Below are 20131 nucleotides of genomic sequence, written 5' to 3' on the forward strand. Positions count from 1 at the left end.
CTGCTTCGTGGACAGGCCAGGCAGGACTGATTTGACTGAGCACGATATTGAGCTGACTTCAGACGTGCCAGTGCGATCAAGGTGCTACCGATTCTCTCCAAGGCAAAGAGAAATTCTGGATAGGGAAGTAACTCGCATGCTGGAAATGGGAGTAATAAAACACTCGGAAAGCGATTATGCTTCGCCTATGATCTTAGTAGAAGCTCCAGGTAAAGGCCCTAGGCCTGTGGTAGACTACCGAAAGCTAAATTCTCTCACCAGGGATCAAGTGTATCCTATTCCGAATATTGTGGAGAGAGTAGAACAGGTCAGTAGAGCGGCATATGTGACTACGCTGGACCTTACTCGAGGATACTGGCAAGTACCGCTCACTGAACGCGCCAGCAGATACGCGGCTTTCGTCACTCCGACGGGCAGCTACCAGCCAACAATGATGAGTTTCGGGCTCAAAAATGCTCCATTTTGTTTTTCCCGACTCATGGATAGGGTTTTAAAGGGGTGTGAAACATTCGCGGTGCCTTATTTAGACGACATTGCGGTTTTTTCCGACTCATGGGCGGACCATATGGTACATCTAAGAGCTGTACTGAGCCTTTTGCGTCAAGCTGGACTAACCGTAAAGGCCGAGAAATGTTGCCTGGCAAGGGCGACCGTGGACTACTTGGGTCACAATGTAGGTCAAGGTTTCAGGAAACCCAGCGAGATTAAAATTTCTGCGGTAGCAGACTACCCGCGGCCGAGCACGAAGACGGAAATTCGGGCATTCTTGGGTCTGACGGGATACTACAATCACTACATCCCTAACTATTCAGCTTTGGCTAGCCCTCTGACCGACGCTCTCCGCAAGACAGAACCGACAAATGTAGTCTGGGACGAACAAAAGGAAGCCTCCTTCGTAAACCTGAAGGCTGTGCTGATTAGCCGTCCGGTATTGCGAGCTCCAGACTATGGCCGAGAATTCACGGTCCAGTGTGATGCCAGTGATCGAGGGTTAGGTGCTGTTCTCTGCCAGAGAGATGACGACGGTAATGAGCACCCCGTGCTCTACTTGAGCAGAAAACTGAGTTCTAGAGAGAGGGCTTATTGCGCGTCAGAGAAAGAATGCGCTTGCATTGTATGGGCCATTCAAAAATTGCAGTGCTATCTTGGAGGGGCCAAATTCACCGTAGAGACGGACCATTGTCCCCTGGCTTGGCTGCAAACTGCGACATCGAAGAACAGTCGCCTTCTTAGGTGGAGCTTGATTTTACAGCAGTACAATTTTGAAATAAGATACAAAAAGGGGAAGTTAAATGGGAATGCGGACGCGCTTAGCCGCTCTTTCTAAGCGGTCCGAGATGTTCCTCACCATGTATCCAAATTGATAATCAGGTTTTTTTTTTTTTTCGTGCGCTTGTATATGTGTGGCTATGTAAAGCAGCACGTTTGGTTTTCTAGGCATACGTGGGTCCTGAACGTCTTGAGAGTGGGCTTTTCTCGAACAACAATGGCAGTTTTCTTTTAACCTGGTCTCTTCAGACGGGAGCCGAGTGCTTGTTTAGACATGTGGTTGAGTTTCAGACAGCTCGAGCAATTTGGCCTACAACAATCAAGACAACGCGACAAGCAACAGCGAGCTTCAAGCGTTCACGTGCAGGCCATTAAGTCGTCTCTTCATGCAGCAGTTGGGACTGCTGCCCTCCGAGACTCTTCTGGCGGGGGAGGAGGCTGTTACGACCAAGCATCCGCATTTGCGCGCTCTATTGTTCGCCTGTGGGCATGGATAAGTTTTGTGAATAGGTGGTGATGGTCCAATGGCTCTAAGTGAGCCTGTTTCCAGGAATCCTGTTTTGTAAGCATGTTTTGCTTTGTGGACAACCTGCAAATGCCAAATTGACCCTGTCAAGAGAACGTCTGGAAAAACACAAAGAAACGTCCCCCTGCGGGAAATAGCAGGAAGTGCTTTCTTTTGTTCACCCTTCCAGTCGAGAAGGGCTATCCTCCAGTGATGAATGCCTCCTATCCAAAGGAGACGACAGAGTGACATGTCCGCTGACGTGCAGGACAAGAAAGGAGCATGACTCATACGGCCATTAAGTGATTTCCTGGGAATGCAGGAAAGATTTGCAATTGTCGAAAGGGGACAATGTTGGGAGCCCTATGCGGCGCCACGTGCACTCGGGTTTCTGAGAAGTAAAACCCCTTGTCAGAACCAGCCTGTGGTTTCTTTGCTGAAGAATAGAAATGTACCTCCTCTCCTCGCCGTTCCCAAGCTTTTCCCGCCAACAAGTGATCACGCCCAACGAATGAATGCCGGACCAGTCAGTGCTTCAGACCATCAGTGCAGTGATGTGTTCGATTGGATGCCGATACCTGAGGGGCGTGCCCTGGATTTGGTTGGTCAACATCTTCAGAGAGGGGCTGGACATAGGGGGGTTTTAAGGACGCTGCAGAGCACGAAATGTCGCTCTGGGCCCTGGGTAAACGGCTCATCCAGTCGCTTCTCGCTATGAACTCTTAACGATTGCCATTTTGCTGATGTACCCTTCTTTTTCGTGTAAATAATCTTGTAAATAAGTTTCTCAAAGTGCCATTAAACCTGCTTGTACATATTTCACCAACTTCGAAGATTCAATCCTACTTCAACCCCGAGTCTCTGCACGCTACCAAGTGAAGGCCGGGTCGACGTAGCCCCAGCGTCACGACACAGCATTAAACAAGAGTTATTTTAGGTAGGAATAAGCTTCTGTTATCAACGATATAGCATTCCGTATATTATAGTGGGCGATATTTACCCCGAGACTTGTTACTCCCTTTTTGCACCCTTATAAGGTAATTCTTGTTTACAGTGCAGCAGTGCGCGATTTCTCAGCTGCATATCAACCTAAGCATCAGTTCGAAGAAGGCATTGTATAAGCAACCAAGAAGCACATAATATAGAACAAGAGTAACAGCCGTGAATGTCCAATTTCTTACAAAATGCAAGTTCTGGGACAGTAGTTATAAAGGAAGCATGTGCATTTGTGCAAGCGTGCAGAACAAAAAAGATGCAGTAGTAGCCCGCTCGAAACAAACTTCACGAAAGCAAAAATGAGTGTTGTGCTTTATTCGCCAAAAGTTAATATAGGAGGAAGCTATAGGGAACATTATTTGATACATACACACCAAGACGTCGCCAACAAAGCGTGCTTGCATCGGTTCCTCCTCATTTAAGTTTTTCGCCAGGGGGCAACAGCGTTTCGCCACACAGCCAGACGCGAAAGCGCAGAGCTCGTATGACTGAACGGTGGCTGACGTCACTCCCCAAGCGAGCGCTGTAAAACCCATCGCGATAAGTGAGTTGTCTCCGAAAGCCGTAGAGGAGTGGCGCCAGACATACACTCCAGCCATGAACTCCTTTTCCAGAATCCAGGATTTACCCCGATACCGCGCACAAGACCTCCGCCTGACGTACAACCCGCAGCGCGCCACGCCGAAAAGGCATAATCGCCTTTCAAAGAGCTGCGCGTCCATTTAACATACGCTCACATATCCTTCACGGTGCATCCCACCGCAACGAAACGCTCCTCTGTGCGCGCATACACACAGACACTCTCAGGCATGCATATTAAGTGAGAAGGCCCACTCACGGTCGTGCCGCCGGCAGCCGGTGACGTGGTCTTGACGGGCCTCGTTGTGGCAGCGTTGGGCAAGGGCGCGTCCGCCGTTCCTCGACCGCCGCCGGTACCGACGCCGCCGCCTCCTGAGGCCGTGGACACGATGGTGACGTCGGCCGGATTGGACGTCTTGGTGCCGGGCTCGTTGGTCTCGACGTGGGCGCGGAAGCCGTTGTGGTCGGCCTCGTAGAAGACGCGCCTCAGCAACCCTTCCCTGGTGAAGATTGTGTACGAGCCGACGACACGGCCAGTCTCGTCGGCGGACTCCTCGCGCGTGTGGCCTCCGCCATCATCGCCGTACGCCTCGTACTTGAAGCCGTACGGCATGGGTGAATTGATGCTCTCACGAAGCTCTTCATGCGTAGGCTGTCCGTGAGAAAACAATTCATTCCTTCGTTTCAACAATTCGTAAATGCAGCCAAAATCAAGAACTAGCACAGGAGTTGATCAGAAATTGATACAAAAAATGGTAAGAACAAAAAGGCATCGTGACTGTAGCCCTGCAATTGGTACAGCTAGTTTTCACCATTTAAGTGGATTATGACATCAACCACAGGCGAATAAAACATATTTTAGGTTACCTACAGTAGGATGCAGCTCAAGAAAGGAGCGGCGAGTGGCAATCGAAGGAGTCCCTCTAGTAAATGATGCGGGTCAGTTGTCAAGTTCTGGTTAATATAATTTAAAGCAAGTATCTGCTAGCTACCTACCATTTAAAGCTTGATGATTAACCACGACGTTTTGAGAATCGGTCCTCACTGTTGGATGAAAAGACTCCTTCCATGCGGATTCGCCAATGCCTTCTTGAGTTGGAAACGACTATCAATAATCGTTAAGTGCTTTCACTCAAACGTGCCGACAGGTGACATGTTTTATGCTTAAAGCCTTAGGTGATAGCTACGGGATTTTTTCTAAACATTTTGAGTTAACGCATCACATTCGATGAAGGCCCCTTTCGACCCGAGAGGTCATTTTTTTTTTTTTTAATATCAAGTCGAACTACTTTAAAATAGCACAAACTCGGTTTGTGGCCACGAATGATTTGGTTCCTGTATCGATGACGTCACATACTTTGTAAAAACGCTCGTATGCACATTCAGCCGCTGAAATGGCAACTGCAAATGTTACCTCCGTTTACAAATTGACCAAACATAAGCCTCAGTATTCATTTTGCTCATGGAAAGAGAGGAATAACATGCGATTAATATTCGTGACGTCACAACAGCAGTGCAGCCCGCAGAAATCCTGCGAACCGAGACCAAGGAAAAGACAAATTTTAAAACCGATTTCCGCAAGATTGATTTGTCGTACGGCTGCCAAACTTGGTGCAAATAGGCAGGACACCGAGTAAAACTAGCTGTGAATTTTTCATTTCAAGACGTGAACCTTATGCCTTTGAGTTGGTTTGGGAATTACAAAACTTTAAATAACCATTTCGCACATGGGTTTAACTGTGCACATCTCCTTCATATCTCTTCCCGTCGCATAGCAGAACGTTCAAGGTACCCGCGAAGCTGCAAACTTGTGTAAAGCGAGAACTTTCTTTCGAGCGAGAAGTATCGTTTTCAAGCTCCCTTGAACACTGAGGAGTCATGAGTGATCTGCACTGAGGCACGAAAGCAGGTGGCCCGTAGACTTTCGACCAACACTCTAGATGCGAAAATCGCCCGTTATACGTCGGCTGCAACTCCAGAGTATGTTGACTGGTTGATTTTTCCCCTTCGGTTAACGATTTAGAGACGAATCATCGATCAGCTGCTTGACATTGGCTGTTCGTTTGAGAAAACTGCCAATAGGTTTTGTCGCCAATGGCGACACTTGGGGTGAATACGGCCGAACAAAAATTACGCATTTTCAGCGACCTCGGAAGACCTGACAATTCCAAAATCAATTCATGTACTGCTGTAAATATTTTGTATTTCTATTTCATGTACATATATATTCTTTTTCTCGTGAATTCAGTGTCAATGATCATATAAACAGCTGAGTCCGACGAAAGCCTATGCAAAACAGTAACAATAAAAAACGAATAAGCGTCTACATGCTGTAATCGGCCAATAGAGAAAATATACAATACCACGATTTGTCCTCAGTGGCGAATCAAAGCAAACGGAATACAATGTCTACATAGGGAGGCAAATAAAAGACAACTCAGTGCGGAACATCATCAGCAGTCCAGATACATATGTTGCGTTTTGGTTGCAACCTAGTACATTTTGAAGAAACCAGCATGTGTCCTACTTACTTGCATTACACTTAAAGAAGGAAATAAGTGAAAGAGGGCGGAAGCGGTGTGTCTTGTACCCACGCACAAATGAAGTTGTGCCTTCGGAAGAAATATCTTAGTACTCCAACCTCAAAACCTCTCACTTGGCTTCTCCGCTATTTCTTTTTTTCAGGCCTCACGTTTGCGTTGGCAGTGTGATACAAATATGCGTTATGTCGGTGTTGACTGATCAGTCTGGTTTTTTTTTCAGATACCTCGTCATAAGAAAGCTTAGGCGTGTGTAAAGTGTGCCCGTCTTCAATAAAATATTCAGTTGTTAGTTCAGCGCCAGTCCTGCCGTCTATATTTCTGTGTTGTTGTCCACGTTCTTTTGGAGTTACCTAATATTCCGCGACTCAAATATAAGCCCACATAACCTGATTTGTTCAGTCCGATCATAAATCACATCCGGTTTTAAGCGCTTGGTAGATGTTAAACGTCGCATGCAGAGGAGCAGTTTGGCGCTACATCATGTCTCTCACTTGTTTCCTTTCAAAAAGTGGAAACTGCTACGCTAAACCTACGCATGCCTCTGCGTGTTTTATTTTTATTTATTTTTTGTACTGTATTGATTTCTTTCTGTTTAGAAGTTATGAACAATCAACTTGTCTACCAATAAGCAACAATTCTGGTTCCCCCAGTCAGCGAAAGTAAATGACCAGTAAGCGCCCCTCACTGAGCTGCAGTCCCATTGATTACCGGGAGCAAAATCACCGTGCCTACGAATACTTTCTTCCTTCATCCCACATCTTCTTATCATAAACAGGAAACAGACCTTTTTCCGGACGCAGTGAACGTCCCAAATCTTAAATGACCAGCTTTCGGTAGCCAACGACGCAGCGTTCTAGCCGGCGCCTCGAGGCACAAGGGAGAACTTGCAGTACAGAGAAGAGTTTTACTGTGGGAAGTCAGATAGGGAGACGCCAGGAAGGCCTTCGGGTAATTGCCAGTGTCCGCGAGGAACACCACGCTTGGAGCGTTTGGACAACGAGCCGGAATAAAGCCTACGACAGCCACATTTAGACTGCACTTTCCCTTGCGAGCCTGTTTTCACACCGCCTATACGCCTAAGTAAGCGGAGTCTTCAAAATAAACGCGCATAACTGGGTCTCGTTTCACCTGCGCCCTACTATTCACGGCGGGGACACAAGGTAACAAGTTAACTGCGCCACACAAGTTCCCCGTCGCGGGAGAGATTACACACGGGGATTAATTTTACGCTAATTACAGAATGGTCAACGCGTCTTCTGACGCTTACGCTTGTCGCGTTACCAGGCTTAACTACACGGCCGATTTATAGCGCAAACACCTGCGCATGAGCATGTGTGTGACTTTTACGACGTGTTGGAACAGTTTCTACAGCAGCCACCGACTGAGGGGTCTGCGTTCGAGCTTCCATGCAGACAGGCCGGTGAGTAACGTAGATCCGTGTCATTCAGAGTAAACGCGAGAAGCGGGTCATAGGAGGCGATGAGAGCGAGATAGACGCTATCGAGAGCACATGGGTACGAAACTAAGAAAACAAGATGTGACAAGGCTGTTTTTAGGTCCCCTGCTCGCGCCGCGCTCATTTACCATTGTCGCCCCTCCTCCGCGTTTGCTGCGAGGTACACACGAGCAGTGCTTCCTCATTAATCAACCCTATCACGCTTCTACACACACACGTCTCGGCGGCCCACCCACTGCGCCGCTTGCCGGATCCACGCTGCATTAATTGAATGTCACCGCGGACACACACGAGCACTCATGGATGTCGATCAAGGGACTCGGCGTCGAGCGACGCTCGCCAGTGTCTCGAGAGGTCGGAACAGAAACACTCGGATCAAACGTCGGGACAACGTGCACGCGCGTAGCTGGGAAGACAGACGAGAGCGCTCGGAGCGTGATAAAAAGAAAGTGACTACGGCGCTGGTGCACGTGCTTTGACCCCGGCGATGACGCCGTCTCCCGCGACCTCGACCGAGCCGAACGCGAGAAGAAAATGAAAGAGATAAACAGAAGGGAAAGGGAGAGAGAAAAAAAAAAGGAAGGAAAACGTGGGAGACCGAGAAAAGTGGCTCTCATGGCGGGAACGCCGAACGCGGAACGAGAACGGCCGCGAATTAGCCTTGCCGGCACGCGTGTGTATAGCGTATGCTCGCATATATACAGGGTCGTGCAGGGGGCGCTCCGTAGTGCGGTGTGTGGCGGAAGCGAGGCGTATACGCGGGAACAGGGACGGAGGAGCCTCTCTCGTCCTAGGTGGAACTAGGAGCAAGGCCTCTCTTACCGGTGCACGAGTACAGAACAGGAAGAAGAAGAAACAAGGCAGAGGCACGCGAGCTCGCGAAGTGGCCCGAAAATATAACCCTCCCTTTCTGGTATCCCAGCAACGCGTATAGGACGAGGCGCCTCGAGACAAAAGGACGACAATGAGCTGATGCGTGCCGACCTGTACGCTGCCAAGCATCCCTCCATGGAACGGCCAGGAATGGCTTCGAGCCTGGGAGAAAGTGACGACGATGCTCCGGGGCCCTGCCACTTTGAGAGACATAATGAGCCGTCACGGCTGCTTTCTTAAGAGTGTCGGAAATGTTAATTCTAACCTACCTTTATTCGCCGGCATGCTTTCCAGAGCATTATCAGCGCTAGGCGCTGTGGCAAGACGGAACAATCACTTTGATAAAGAAATTAGCCCAGGATGCAGCTGTTCGGCCCTCTTACGACCAATCTACCGGCGTCACCACAGCGCATCGACTGTCGAAACGATCTCGTCAGTTTGAAAGCGTTTCCCACGGGTTCCAGAGTCCAGCTTTGATTGAAGGGTGAAAGAGAAGTGGCAGGAGTTTATGGGATAAGTTCGCGCGTCCTGACCTGCAACTGAAGGCTAATGTTGTATAAATATTCCAGCGCAAGGCAATTTTCTGACGCGGTGTGGAGTAACGCCCGTACGCGCCGTCGAAATGTCGATTCAAACCAAAGCGTTTGTTCTTTCGCCTCGCGCTCATCGCAATCATTCTCACGGCAGTTTCGCCCTAGTTCACAAGCCGGTGCACATCCATCGCCGGATTTCACTTTCATCACATCCGAGCGACGTTTAACCTGCCGCGTCTTGTCGCACTTGAAGCACAGACCGACGGCTAAGGGATCCGGAAGGAACATGGCCCCCGCGCGATTGATTTACTCTTCCCAAACAACCACCTGAAGTATCGAGTGCTTCACGGAGGCCGACCCCTCCGATCGGGGGCTCGGCACGAATAGAGGCAGATGAATACGGGTTCACCCGACCCGTCCTCTTCAATAAGTATGCGCGTCGTGTATATGGACGCGTGTGCGAACCCTTGCCGACGCTGAAGGCAGACGCCGCAGACCGCCTCTAATAACTGGGACGCGCAAAGCGGCGAACGTCCACAGCACGCCCTTCCCTCGGCCCCCTCCCAGTCGATTCCATGGCGCGCCAAAGCGGCGACATTGACCTGCCCCGTGTTGCGCACAACGGCGTTGCTCACGACGTTGCCTTGGAAGACGGGTTTTTGTGATGTGCGCACCTCACTGCGGCACAACCGTGCACTTCCCGTGGGAAGATTATTGTTCGTTCAATGAAGATTGCACACTCGGCGAACAGGGGAGTGTGAGAGTTTCTCCAGCCGCCGAACATCGCGGTGCGGTATTCCAGTTCTATAATCGATTAACTTTTAAGCACCCCGCAGTAAAGGCTTCGGCGCTAGCTAGCAGAGCACGATAACCATCGGCCATTAATTGACCGAACATACGTCGCTCGCTGAACAATTACGCTGAGCAAAGGCTCGACAATAAAGCGCATGGTCGTCCACTCAATGTGGTAGCAAGATGCGGCCGTTTCTGTTTGGCTTCAAATGCTATTCGTTGGGCGAACTTTGCAATAAAGGTAATTTTTGTTAAAGTACTACATGTAATGTGACTGGCTGTCTACGCGAAGCAAGCGGTGCGGATCCCCGCCTACATGGGCACGACATCGCACGCACTCCGGAAATCTTCGCTGCATTTTACATTTGAGTAAAGTCTTTATCGGAAACCAGAATACGTTTTATCGGCTCTGTGAACAATTAAACAAACGTAATTACAGTTCTTGGAAGGCAAAAACAGTTTGAAAATGTTTAAGCAACAAATGAGCCCTGTTGTCCGGTGGTCTCATTAAGTCTCACCAGAAATCCTGCCAGCAGGCTTATTAACAATCTCACCAGCAGTCTCATCGGCCGTCATACCAGCAGTCTTACCAAAAGTCTTCCAAACCCTACCCTATCGCTGTCTTCTTAGGCAGAGCAACTTTATAGAAGTCTAAAGTGTATGTTTCGCAGCTAAACTGAAGTGTATAATTTTATTCATTTGTTTCTTGTCCTTCAACTGCTGTCATGTAAGCGCGCTTTTTCAGCCATCGTGGCGCACCTGCTCCTTCTAGAAACTTTCGTCATTAAGCGTCATACTCAACAAGAAGCTCCCCGCTGTTCAACTCGTATATTGTTGTTGTTTTGCAAGCATCTTAAACCAGCAAGAGATGTAATTCCCCGCATGGATTCTGCGGGGCAACCCTTTCGGCGTGTTTCGGGCTTGAGAAACGCCGCAGATGTCTATGCAAGGCAGTGACTCATTCGGAACGAAAACGAAATTACGCACAGCATCCAGCCGCCCGCACGGAATGGCTGGACGAAGTGAGAACGAAATGCAGCGTGACCAACGGCAGTCAGACACGCCTGAGAAATTTACTCGCGACCAGGTGATTGGCCGACGGCGTTCTTACGCGTATACATTAAGCCGTTCGTCTTGATGGAGCAGGCCGGTAAACAGCGCGGAATTGCATCTGCGGGCCGCAACCTTCCCCCTGCAATCCCTTAATTGAGCCTTCACGTGAGATTCGCGTTGCGCGGTTCGTTCCGGTGTGGCGTCGTCAGCAATCGCAGGCGTGCGGACGAGGGTCAGTCACACTTGCTAAGTGCAATGCCTTCGAATCGCACGGGCAGAAAGAGAACCTGCTGATTTCAGCGGGAGAAATACACTCGAGGCTGTGACGTAGCGGGCACTTTAGCCACTAAAGGCGAGCCCAGAAGAAGAAACCCGTTTCCAGCAAGAAGTCCATTGGTAACCTACCAGCAGCCGCTTTTCGATGGAGGCGAAAAGCGAGGCGCCCGTATGCTGTGCGATGTCAGTGCACGTTAGAGAACTCCAGGTGATCGAAATTTCCGGAGCCCTCCACTACAGCGTCTCTCATAGCCTGAGTCACTTTAGGATTTAAACCCCGCAAACTAAACCAAACCATTACTAACCTATGTGCTTTCAGGAAGAGCAGCAAGAAGGAATAGAAAGGCCATCACTATAGAAGGCAAAAAGTGGGGCATGGGACAACGTGCACTTAAACTTGTCTGACATATGTTAAACCACGGTGCCGTCACTGTTTATCGGTACCAGGGATGTAATTCGTACTCAAATCTTCGAGCCCCATTAGCGAGCCTTCACTGCGCGTAAAACCAAACAAACAACAAAAAAGTACAATGTTGCACTGCTGGTAAATGACACCAAGTATGCCCGGTAGTCACGTGAAGTGCGACGGGAATGCCGGCCTCGCGGTGTCGAGAACTTACCTGAGTAACGGTCTCCGAGAGTCCAACCGATAGCAACGTTGCCAGGATTAGGAGCTGCATAGCTCGAGCCGCCTGCAACAACAGGAAAACCAAACGCATGTAAACGAAACGCTTAGGTTTTCACATGTACATTAGGCAGCTATGTCACAATTCCTCAAAAAGAACTAAGTGTGCTCATAAGACATGCAATTGAAATAGAAATCCAATGACTCATGAAGCATTTAAAGTGGTGCGGGCACTTGTTACGAGTCCATGGAGAGTAGCGTACTAATGCAAGTTCCACTCCATAATCCGGACACCGCAATACTTGCGAAAAATAAGAAAACACGAGAACCATACCATGTTCCCTAACAGCGACCTCGGGCCTTTCTCTATTTTACCTGTATTTCTCTCATTCACACAATCATTTATTAGTTTTCAGCTTTCTTACTGTAGTATACCTGATAGTCGGAATACCTTTATTTGGTTTTACTTCGTCTTTATTCAGAATGCGAGCAAAACATATTCACAAGACTATCCACAGTGTCCTGTGCGCGTAGCGTCTGAGAAACGGCTTCCGGTAAACAGTTTATTAGCTCGAAAAAATGTAAACTTTTCAAAGGCGACAAGCATGATTGAGCAAAACGAAATAAATTAATTACATCGCTTGTTATTCCGGTAGGGGTTGTAGCACGAGATATTCTCGAAGCATATAGCGCCCATCGCATACGGTAACTTCGAATGAGCGGCTACAAACTATTAGAGAACGATATTGTAAGGTGAATCAACCCGAGATTCTCCTAGACAAATCTATCTGTGGCCCATGAGTTATCGCACTATGACCGAAAGCGTATCTTTACCGCATCTTCGTTAGCTATCCGAAACCAAACAAAACTGCGGCTGTTACGTTGTTAATGAGCAAAGGTAACGTTTGTTAATGAGTAAAGGTAACCACGAGAGATATCGTTCGCATCACCACATCACAGCACTACTTTGAAGTGTATATACCCAGCTGTTACGCTTACCCAACCCTTGTTATTCTGATCGAAGGTGGCATCAAAACAAAAACAATTTAGTGAGATAATTCTAACTTCGGCCTCCATAGCAGTGCCAGTAAATGGGTACTCAAACGCGCCTCAATAATACCAGATGTGTACAGCCGATTTTCCTCAGCAAACAACTGAATAGCGGGCCTCAAGCTGTGTGTTCCTATATCCGGCACATCGCACATCCACGTCATTGAGGCGCGGTTTTCGAAGCGCCCCTTGACGTCGACGACGTGAAGGGCCGGGGCAAACTGCAGGCGTGTGCGACGGGCAAACAGTGCGCCACTCCTTCTACGTACGCACGTCAAAGCTCCGTCGTCCAATTTGGGGCGCGGCGACGCATATCGTCCCGCGAGGTGTTGGCCTGGCAGCAGCCAACGGGAACCGCTGCACGCCGCGCCAACAAATTTAGACTGGCACGCGCAGCTGGCCACCCGCTTGTCGGTGCGCAGTCGGAGATGACCGCATCGCTCGTTTCACTCGTCGATGTGGAGTGAGGCGCGTGCCAGCGCGAGATCGGAGAGGACGAGAAAAAAAAAAAAAGCTAACAAATTGGGCTGGGCGATTACAGCTCGAGCGCTGCCTCGCACAGATGGTTTCTCTCGGTACAGTTATAGGCTGTAGCGTGCTTAAATTAAGCAGGTTGGCATTCGCATAAGCTAAACTCTTAAATCAGTGTTACTGAACGCGCGTAAAGGGCAGATTAGTCTCTATGATACTAGCACATGTTCTTGCGGTGCCGGAAGAAATATCCGGCAAGTACGCATACTATGTGACACTATACTTCTTCATTGCCGATTCCTGTCGTTAAGTGCAGCCGCAGCAGTGCATTCCCAGAACTTTGTAGACAAGAAAATTCTCGAACCATCTAAACTGCGATTCTAGCTTTTTGCTCCCTGCCACACATGACTGTGAGCGCAGAAAAACAGCGACGAAAAACGTAAGGCCTTCGGCAAGATATAGCACGTGTGTTGTCTTCCTTTTTCCGCCGTTACACAAATAGAAGAAGCCAAGAATCAGCCAGGCAAGAAAATCATAGCGGATTGCTTTTTTTTTAATTACCGCTGTAGTAGTAAAATGATTACCACTGCAATCTTTTTATGGATGAATGATAAGTAATGAAATGAAAAAGCGGAGGAAATAAAACACTGTCGCTGATTGGATCCGAACCAATAACATCAGAATTTCGCGTCCGGTGGGCTTATCTAATCTACAGGGACAGCTGTTCAATCTTGTTCGTGTCAGTTTCAACTCACAGTCATCTATGGTGGCGAATCGGCTGTTAAACGTGCGCTTTAATTGCTCCCTCAGCCAATATACAATATATTCCGGAACCCTCCACTACGGCGTCTCTCATAGCCTGAGTCACTTCTGGACGTTAAACCTCTAAAACCAAACCAAATCACAGTATATATATGGCTACACTAATATACATCTTTTTCAGGTAAAAAAAGTAATAATAATAATAATAATAATAATAATAATAATAATAATAATAATAATAATTATTATTATTATTATTATTATTATTATTATTATTATTATTATTATTATTATTATTATTATTATTATTATTATTATTATTATTATTATTATTATTATTATAAGGACGAAACAAGCGCTGACTATCAACTGAGTTTATTGAAGGACGGCAAGGGAATGTACACAGAAAAACAAAGCAATGAAAATGCAATCATGAAAGAGAGAATGAAAGGAAATCAGAACAAAATGGCGGGCTTCCGCGCACAAAGTTTCGCTGCAAAAAGTGCAAGTTCGCACCTGAGTACAAGAACACCAAAGTTCTTTTCCGTCATAAAGACAAGCACACACGCGAAATAATAGAAGCGCATTACATCCAAAGGCGTGGTGACCCATGCATTAGTAATCCTTCCGTGACACAAGGAAACATCATTTATCACCTTCCATGTGACGTAGATTTGATATTAGGGCTACTTTTTACACCGTCATTTTGTTTCATTGCTTAGTTTTTCTGTATACATTTCCCTTACCGTCCTTCAATAAACCCAGTTGATAGTCAGCGCTTGTTTCGTCCTTGTCCCGCCTTTATTGCGCTGCCCCCCCCCCCCCCCCCCCCCCCTATGAATGCATACCAACGCACCCAGATCTCAGCTTTACGAAAGTAGCCATGTTACCCCGTGTCTTCCATTAGTTCGTTGGGTTTCGGGGAAGACCGCGTTGAAATCGTAATCAGCCTCATATGCCAAGCGCTTATTGGCAGCTTATTTACATTATTCAAATAAAAAGGAAAGAATAACTTCAAAATCTCTCTGGGTGAATTCATCTCGCGTGTATTCGAATGAAACATCCCAATAAACAAAAATTCTCAACTCTGATTACGCTGCAATGGCAGCATCATCTGTGCCACATTCAGCCCTTCATCGAACAGCGGCGACCTCCCATCTGGGCAGCTTTCAAGTCTCACGGTAAATCAGCACTGCATTCATTAAGAAAAAGCAATTAGAGATCGTTTATTGAGTTCCATTACAAACCGCCGCGACACAAGGAAGCAGCAGGAAGAATCCATGCACCTAAAGCTCTATTGGGGAAATAACGGCTGCACAGACTCGGCCATCTGTCGACGCGGCCCCGAAAGCTCGTTTGTGGCTTCTTATACGCATAGCTCATTTTTTCCTCCTTGTTACGACAGCGCTGGCCTCAGAAAGCGCTTCGAACGGGCAGCTGCTTGTATGCGGGAAATACGAGAGAGGCGCGTGCTTGGACCAACGGAAAGCCGCAGTTCGGAAATCATCGACTCGCTGAGTATTAGCCAGTGCGGGAAACTACATTCTCCCCGTTATTTTTTTTTTTTTGCCTCTGCAGCGCGTGTCTACCCGGTGTGCATAGATAAGGCCGTCCCTGCGACAAGAAAAATCGATTACAAAGACGGCGGCCGGCGAGACGCGATCAGATTAGATGTCCTTCTGGTCGCTGTTAAAAATACCACCGTCAGGTATGCGAACCAGTTTCCATCAGACGCAGAAGTTGTCGTATACGCACTTGGAGGTGCTGCAAGGCCGCAAGAAACATCCGATAGAAACAACAGAAAAACAGACCGCGAAAATCGCACCGCCAGAGGAAGGCGAGTGCATGGAGGAAGACGAAACAGCGTTTGACCGCCGCGGCGACGGCCAAGCTCCCTTGCAAAGCTAACAAAGTTTAGACAGTGCCTTAGGGACGGAGGCGGCGTTCAAGAAGTCGAGTCTATACACAGATTTCCCGGTGCGCGCCAAAGAAGCCCAGGAGGTCGAAATTAATCCGCAGCATCTAGCTTCAAGTCCACTAACTTTATTATTAGAGTAGTGTCGTTGTTATAAATATCCTTATTATTGGTAACTTCTGTTCCTAATTCTCAGTTAATCTGCAGCTACAGACACATATTTTGTCCCTTATCGAGCGTGCCCGTGTTTCTAAATTACTTGTGGTTGTAATTAAGCTGAGGATGGCGAAACTTGGAGAAGAAAACAGGAAGAATACGATTGATTCGGACAGAGCTTCAAACACTCCGTAAGGTGAGTTATGCGCTAACGGCTTTATATGCAACTTTAGCTTATGACCTCTGACAAGTGTCACAGGTGTAACTAGTGACCTCTGACAACCTGTCGATTAATCGCTGCGTCACAAACAGCGTACATTTATAATGAAGTGAAGCCATGCGTGAGTAGCCCAATACGAACTGCTGTGAATTAGCCAGCCGTAGACTTCGTGTGGGAAGATTTTCAGCCCATTCTTTGCAGTATCAAAAAGGCTGCGTGACAACCATGCACTTGATGCCGTAAATACTTAAAGCTAGCTATTACCAGTCCTGCTCCTAACTACCCTTAGCTTTAAAGAAGAAACAGCCTCGCACTAGATACATCATTATGCGGCTCAAGCCATGCTCGTGAAAATGTCCCAAGTCTATATAAGCTTAACATGTCGCGTTACGTTCCCCGCCGCGTGGTTCAGTGGTTAGGGCGCTTGACTAATTTGCCAGAGGATGCGGGATGGAGGCCAAAAGCTAGGCTCCCGTGTGCTGAGCGATGTCAGTACATGTAAGTCAGTGCATGTAAGTCAGTGCATGTCAGTGCACCAGTGCATGTAAGTCAGTGCGCCACGTACTTCATTTCGTAGTTTTTATGGGCAAACCTTGCCGTACTGTACAGCGGAGCCTAGAGGGTCAACTTTGGTTTTCAGCGAAAAGAGAAGAAAAAGGGAAAGATGGAGCGAATGTGCGGCTGTTACACTTCCTTTTCTCGCCAAATAAAGCACCAATTCTACATCCTGCTTTTAACGAGCGATCATTCTTTTGCTGCTCGGCGAGGCTCTATTTTCAATTTTATTTTCTGCCTCACATCTTCCACTCAATGCATCAAAGCTTTAATTCACATGCGTCAGGGAACACGTTTTGCACGAAAACGCACTTTCGTGAGGGCGGCTGAATCCCAGGTTTCTCGGGGAAGTAGCGATTGTTTTATGTCTCCGTGAAAATACGGGAGTAATGATACATTCCTTTGCCCCTTGCCTTTCTCATCTCTTCCCTTGGGCCGCGCACTCAAAACATCACCGTGCGCACCTTGTCAGAGATGTGCCGTAATTTGTCCGGAAGCGCGCTCGCGAGGTCGAGCAATGGCTTTCTGTGTATGCGAGGCCGCAATAGAAGAAGGGGCGCGCTCTCTTGTAACAGGTCGTCCCCGTGCAGGCTTTGATCGTGGCACTTCCGACATAACTTCGGGTGGCCCGCTTATGCACGGGGAGAATGGTCCAGGCATACGTGTGCATGCGTCTCGGTGGACCCAAAGGCCTTCTTTGAAGCCGTGACCTCTGCGCGCGGGGTGAACCGAGCACCATCATCCACCAGGGTCGCCATCAATGTCATGCCACCGCGCCGCGTCGGCGTTAGTACCAGGCGCGCTAATATACCGAGCTTTCTACGGAAAAGGGGGGACATCGCTCGTTAGCCTCTACGCGATCTTTCATGATGTCCGAAAAAGAAAAAGAATGACAGAAAAAAAAACGCAAGCAGAATATGCTTTTCATTCCACGTGGGTACGCGAAAAAAAAAAATGTAAGAAAAAAAACGCAAGCTGATTATGCTTTTCATGCCACGTGGGTACGCGTGCCGCGAGTGCAAACGCGTCGAGATGATGTCGGTAAGTGCGCAAATACTCTTTTCTTCTTTTCTCGAAATACAGCGCAGTGCCATGGAAGGTGTAGGGCTTGCGTCAGCTGCGCAACGGTCGTATATATTCGTACTGCGGGTCACACTCAAATCAGGTTAATGAGCGGCCAAGTGCTTAATTGTTTATATCATTGGCTACCTTAACTCTTTAGCGTGCAGACAGCAATCAATCACCAACCATTCCCGTATGTATGATTTCGGTCATTGCCTTGTTAACGCATCTTCTATAAGTTCCGAAAGGCTGCATGTTTTTACCAGGACGAAGTGGTTCTATCTGTCGCCGAATGAGCTATTTAAGCAGGAGCTTTTATTCGGCTCATCGAATATCTTTCGTTGATGACTTAATGGCTTCTTTTGCCTGGGTGAATGTTGTAACTCGCTGCCGTAACTTTCAAGCACGCCGATCTTGATGATGCTGGCTTTCCAGTTATGATGTCGGCTTTCGAACTGTCGCGCGAAACGTGTCCCCAAAAAGACCAAGTAAATTCACCCTCTGTGGTTGTACGATGAAGGAGCTGAAGACAGGTATCACGACTATATATAAAACGATAACAACTGTCGTTATTACATATCAGGTTCAAAATATAAAATGTAGGCGTATGATAAGAACGCTGAAAAAGTTCAGGATGCAGAATAGAAGGCCGCGAGGCTGAACCCCAAACGCGGCGACCGCATTTTTATGGAGGCGATAATAAAAACACCGCTGTGCTTTGTGATGACAGAGCACGTTAACCATTTACTGCCCCGATCATAATGTAATATGAAAAAAATCAACACATTCACATTCTTCTAGCTGACGTAAGAACATTCAAAATCCAACAGCAACATTTTGTTAGCGTCATTGGGGTATGAGAAAACTGATATGTTGTCACTTAAGAGCAATTGGCATTTGTTCTATTGAAAGATCAAAGTGAAGGACACGAACCGACTCGAAGACTAGATACAGCAATTTTTTTTTTATGAAACAAATTTTTTCACGACATTTGTCACGGCATGAGGTCGTACGTTCACGTCTTGCGTTTTTCTTTTTCTTTTGTTCTTCATACAGCTCTACTCACAGTGCCGCGAAACATTTAGACAGAAAAACAGTCGTTCTGATATCAAAATTTATCTTGGAGCGACATGCAGTATAATGATCTCACGAAGAACAAACTGTATGACGCAAAATTTTCTACGGTAGGGGCAGCAAATAGTTAAAATAACAGAAGGTGGTCAGTTGTAACTCGGAAATCTCCGCTGTATATATAGCCTCCCTCGCAGAGAGCGCCTAACATTGTGACGTAAAATCCTAACAATGCCATACCGCAAACTGGTTTTCGTCAACCATCGGAATGAGCCCCGGAGTTACAATAGCGGTTACAGGCAATCGCAGCCTTTCAAACAGATTCTCACTGACAACTCGCCGGATTATCCGAGCTATTCGAGTGCGTAATTTATGCTGGCATATATTCGATGAGCTCACCAAACGACCGTATTCCTTTGTTTCGCGCCCATTAATCTCGCACAACTAACGCGAACTGGGCTTCCAGAATGTCACAGTATGCTGGGAACGCGAATTTGCTAATGAGCTGCAATTGTGACTATTTTCCCGCGCCGGCTCTCGGCCTCCAGACATCCTGCGAGTCATGACCTCTGAGCGTTGCAAGCATGGGAACAAGAATCCACCACATTTGCAGGCTTTCATTGCCTTGTCTGGCAGTGCAAGCTTAGGCAGTTGTCAGCTTGTTACTATAGTGCAATCTAACAATAAGCGGTATTTTTCTACAACGGTCGTACGGGACAGCTGCGATGACGGGAAAGACGATACTGGCCTGCATTCTCAGCGCCGAACGGACGCAAGCAGCACACTGAAAAGAGTTATAGGCGATTGGGAAATCATCTACGCGCCTAATCTAGTTCCGGCCTTACATCACGCGCCGTAGCCACGTGCCCTCCGTGCCAAGGTCGCACAAGGCAAACCGGACATCGGCTTTGCAGTAAGCAGTCAGTGCCAACTTTTTCTCGCAACATACGACACGCGGACTTCGAATTGTTAAATTAACAAACGCTCAAATTCAAGGTTGCTTTGTCGTGGGACCAACAGTGTCATGCATAAAGTATTTACTCTCGCGTTTGTAAATATGACGCGTGTATATCCATGTGGCTGACACTTATTTGATTATCTACTCCGCCTATAGCAGCGCGAAGACTGCTTAAAATGCAGAATTTTTGCGAAGTGTTCCCGATATGGTAAAATGTGCTCAACATGAAACTCTTATAGAAATTTTGAGAGCGAACTAAGGTTGAAAGACACCTCTACTGAGTTACGAGGAACTTCAACAGCTCTAAACTCTTCCTGGAACATATAGAAAATAAAGAATACATTTCGTACGTATCACAGGGACGGTATAAAATACATTAGGTTATTCCGCGTCCTCGATTTTCCTTTAATA

The 20131-nt window shown here is 47.5% G+C and overlaps 1 protein-coding gene across 3 annotated transcripts in view; it reads right to left on the reverse strand.

The window, feature by feature from the left end:
* The window catches only part of LOC146208533 (uncharacterized), a 67605-nt gene that overhangs the window by 33857 nt on the left and 13617 nt on the right, over positions 1-20131 (reverse strand). For all 3 annotated transcript variants that reach the window (XM_084594479.1, XM_084594471.1, XM_084594489.1), the window contains exons 2-3: positions 11496-11567; positions 3609-4001 (exon numbers count right to left, since the gene is read on the reverse strand). In XM_084594479.1, coding sequence (XP_084450605.1) covers positions 3609-4001; positions 11496-11567 — 465 coding nt within the window. The remainder of the gene's footprint in view (positions 1-3608; positions 4002-11495; positions 11568-20131) is intronic.

This window comes from Amblyomma maculatum, chromosome 1 (genome assembly GCF_055883805.1).
Source record: "Amblyomma maculatum isolate TAMU_Amacu chromosome 1, ASM5588380v1, whole genome shotgun sequence".
In the NCBI taxonomy this organism is placed as follows: domain Eukaryota; kingdom Metazoa; phylum Arthropoda; class Arachnida; order Ixodida; family Ixodidae; genus Amblyomma; species Amblyomma maculatum.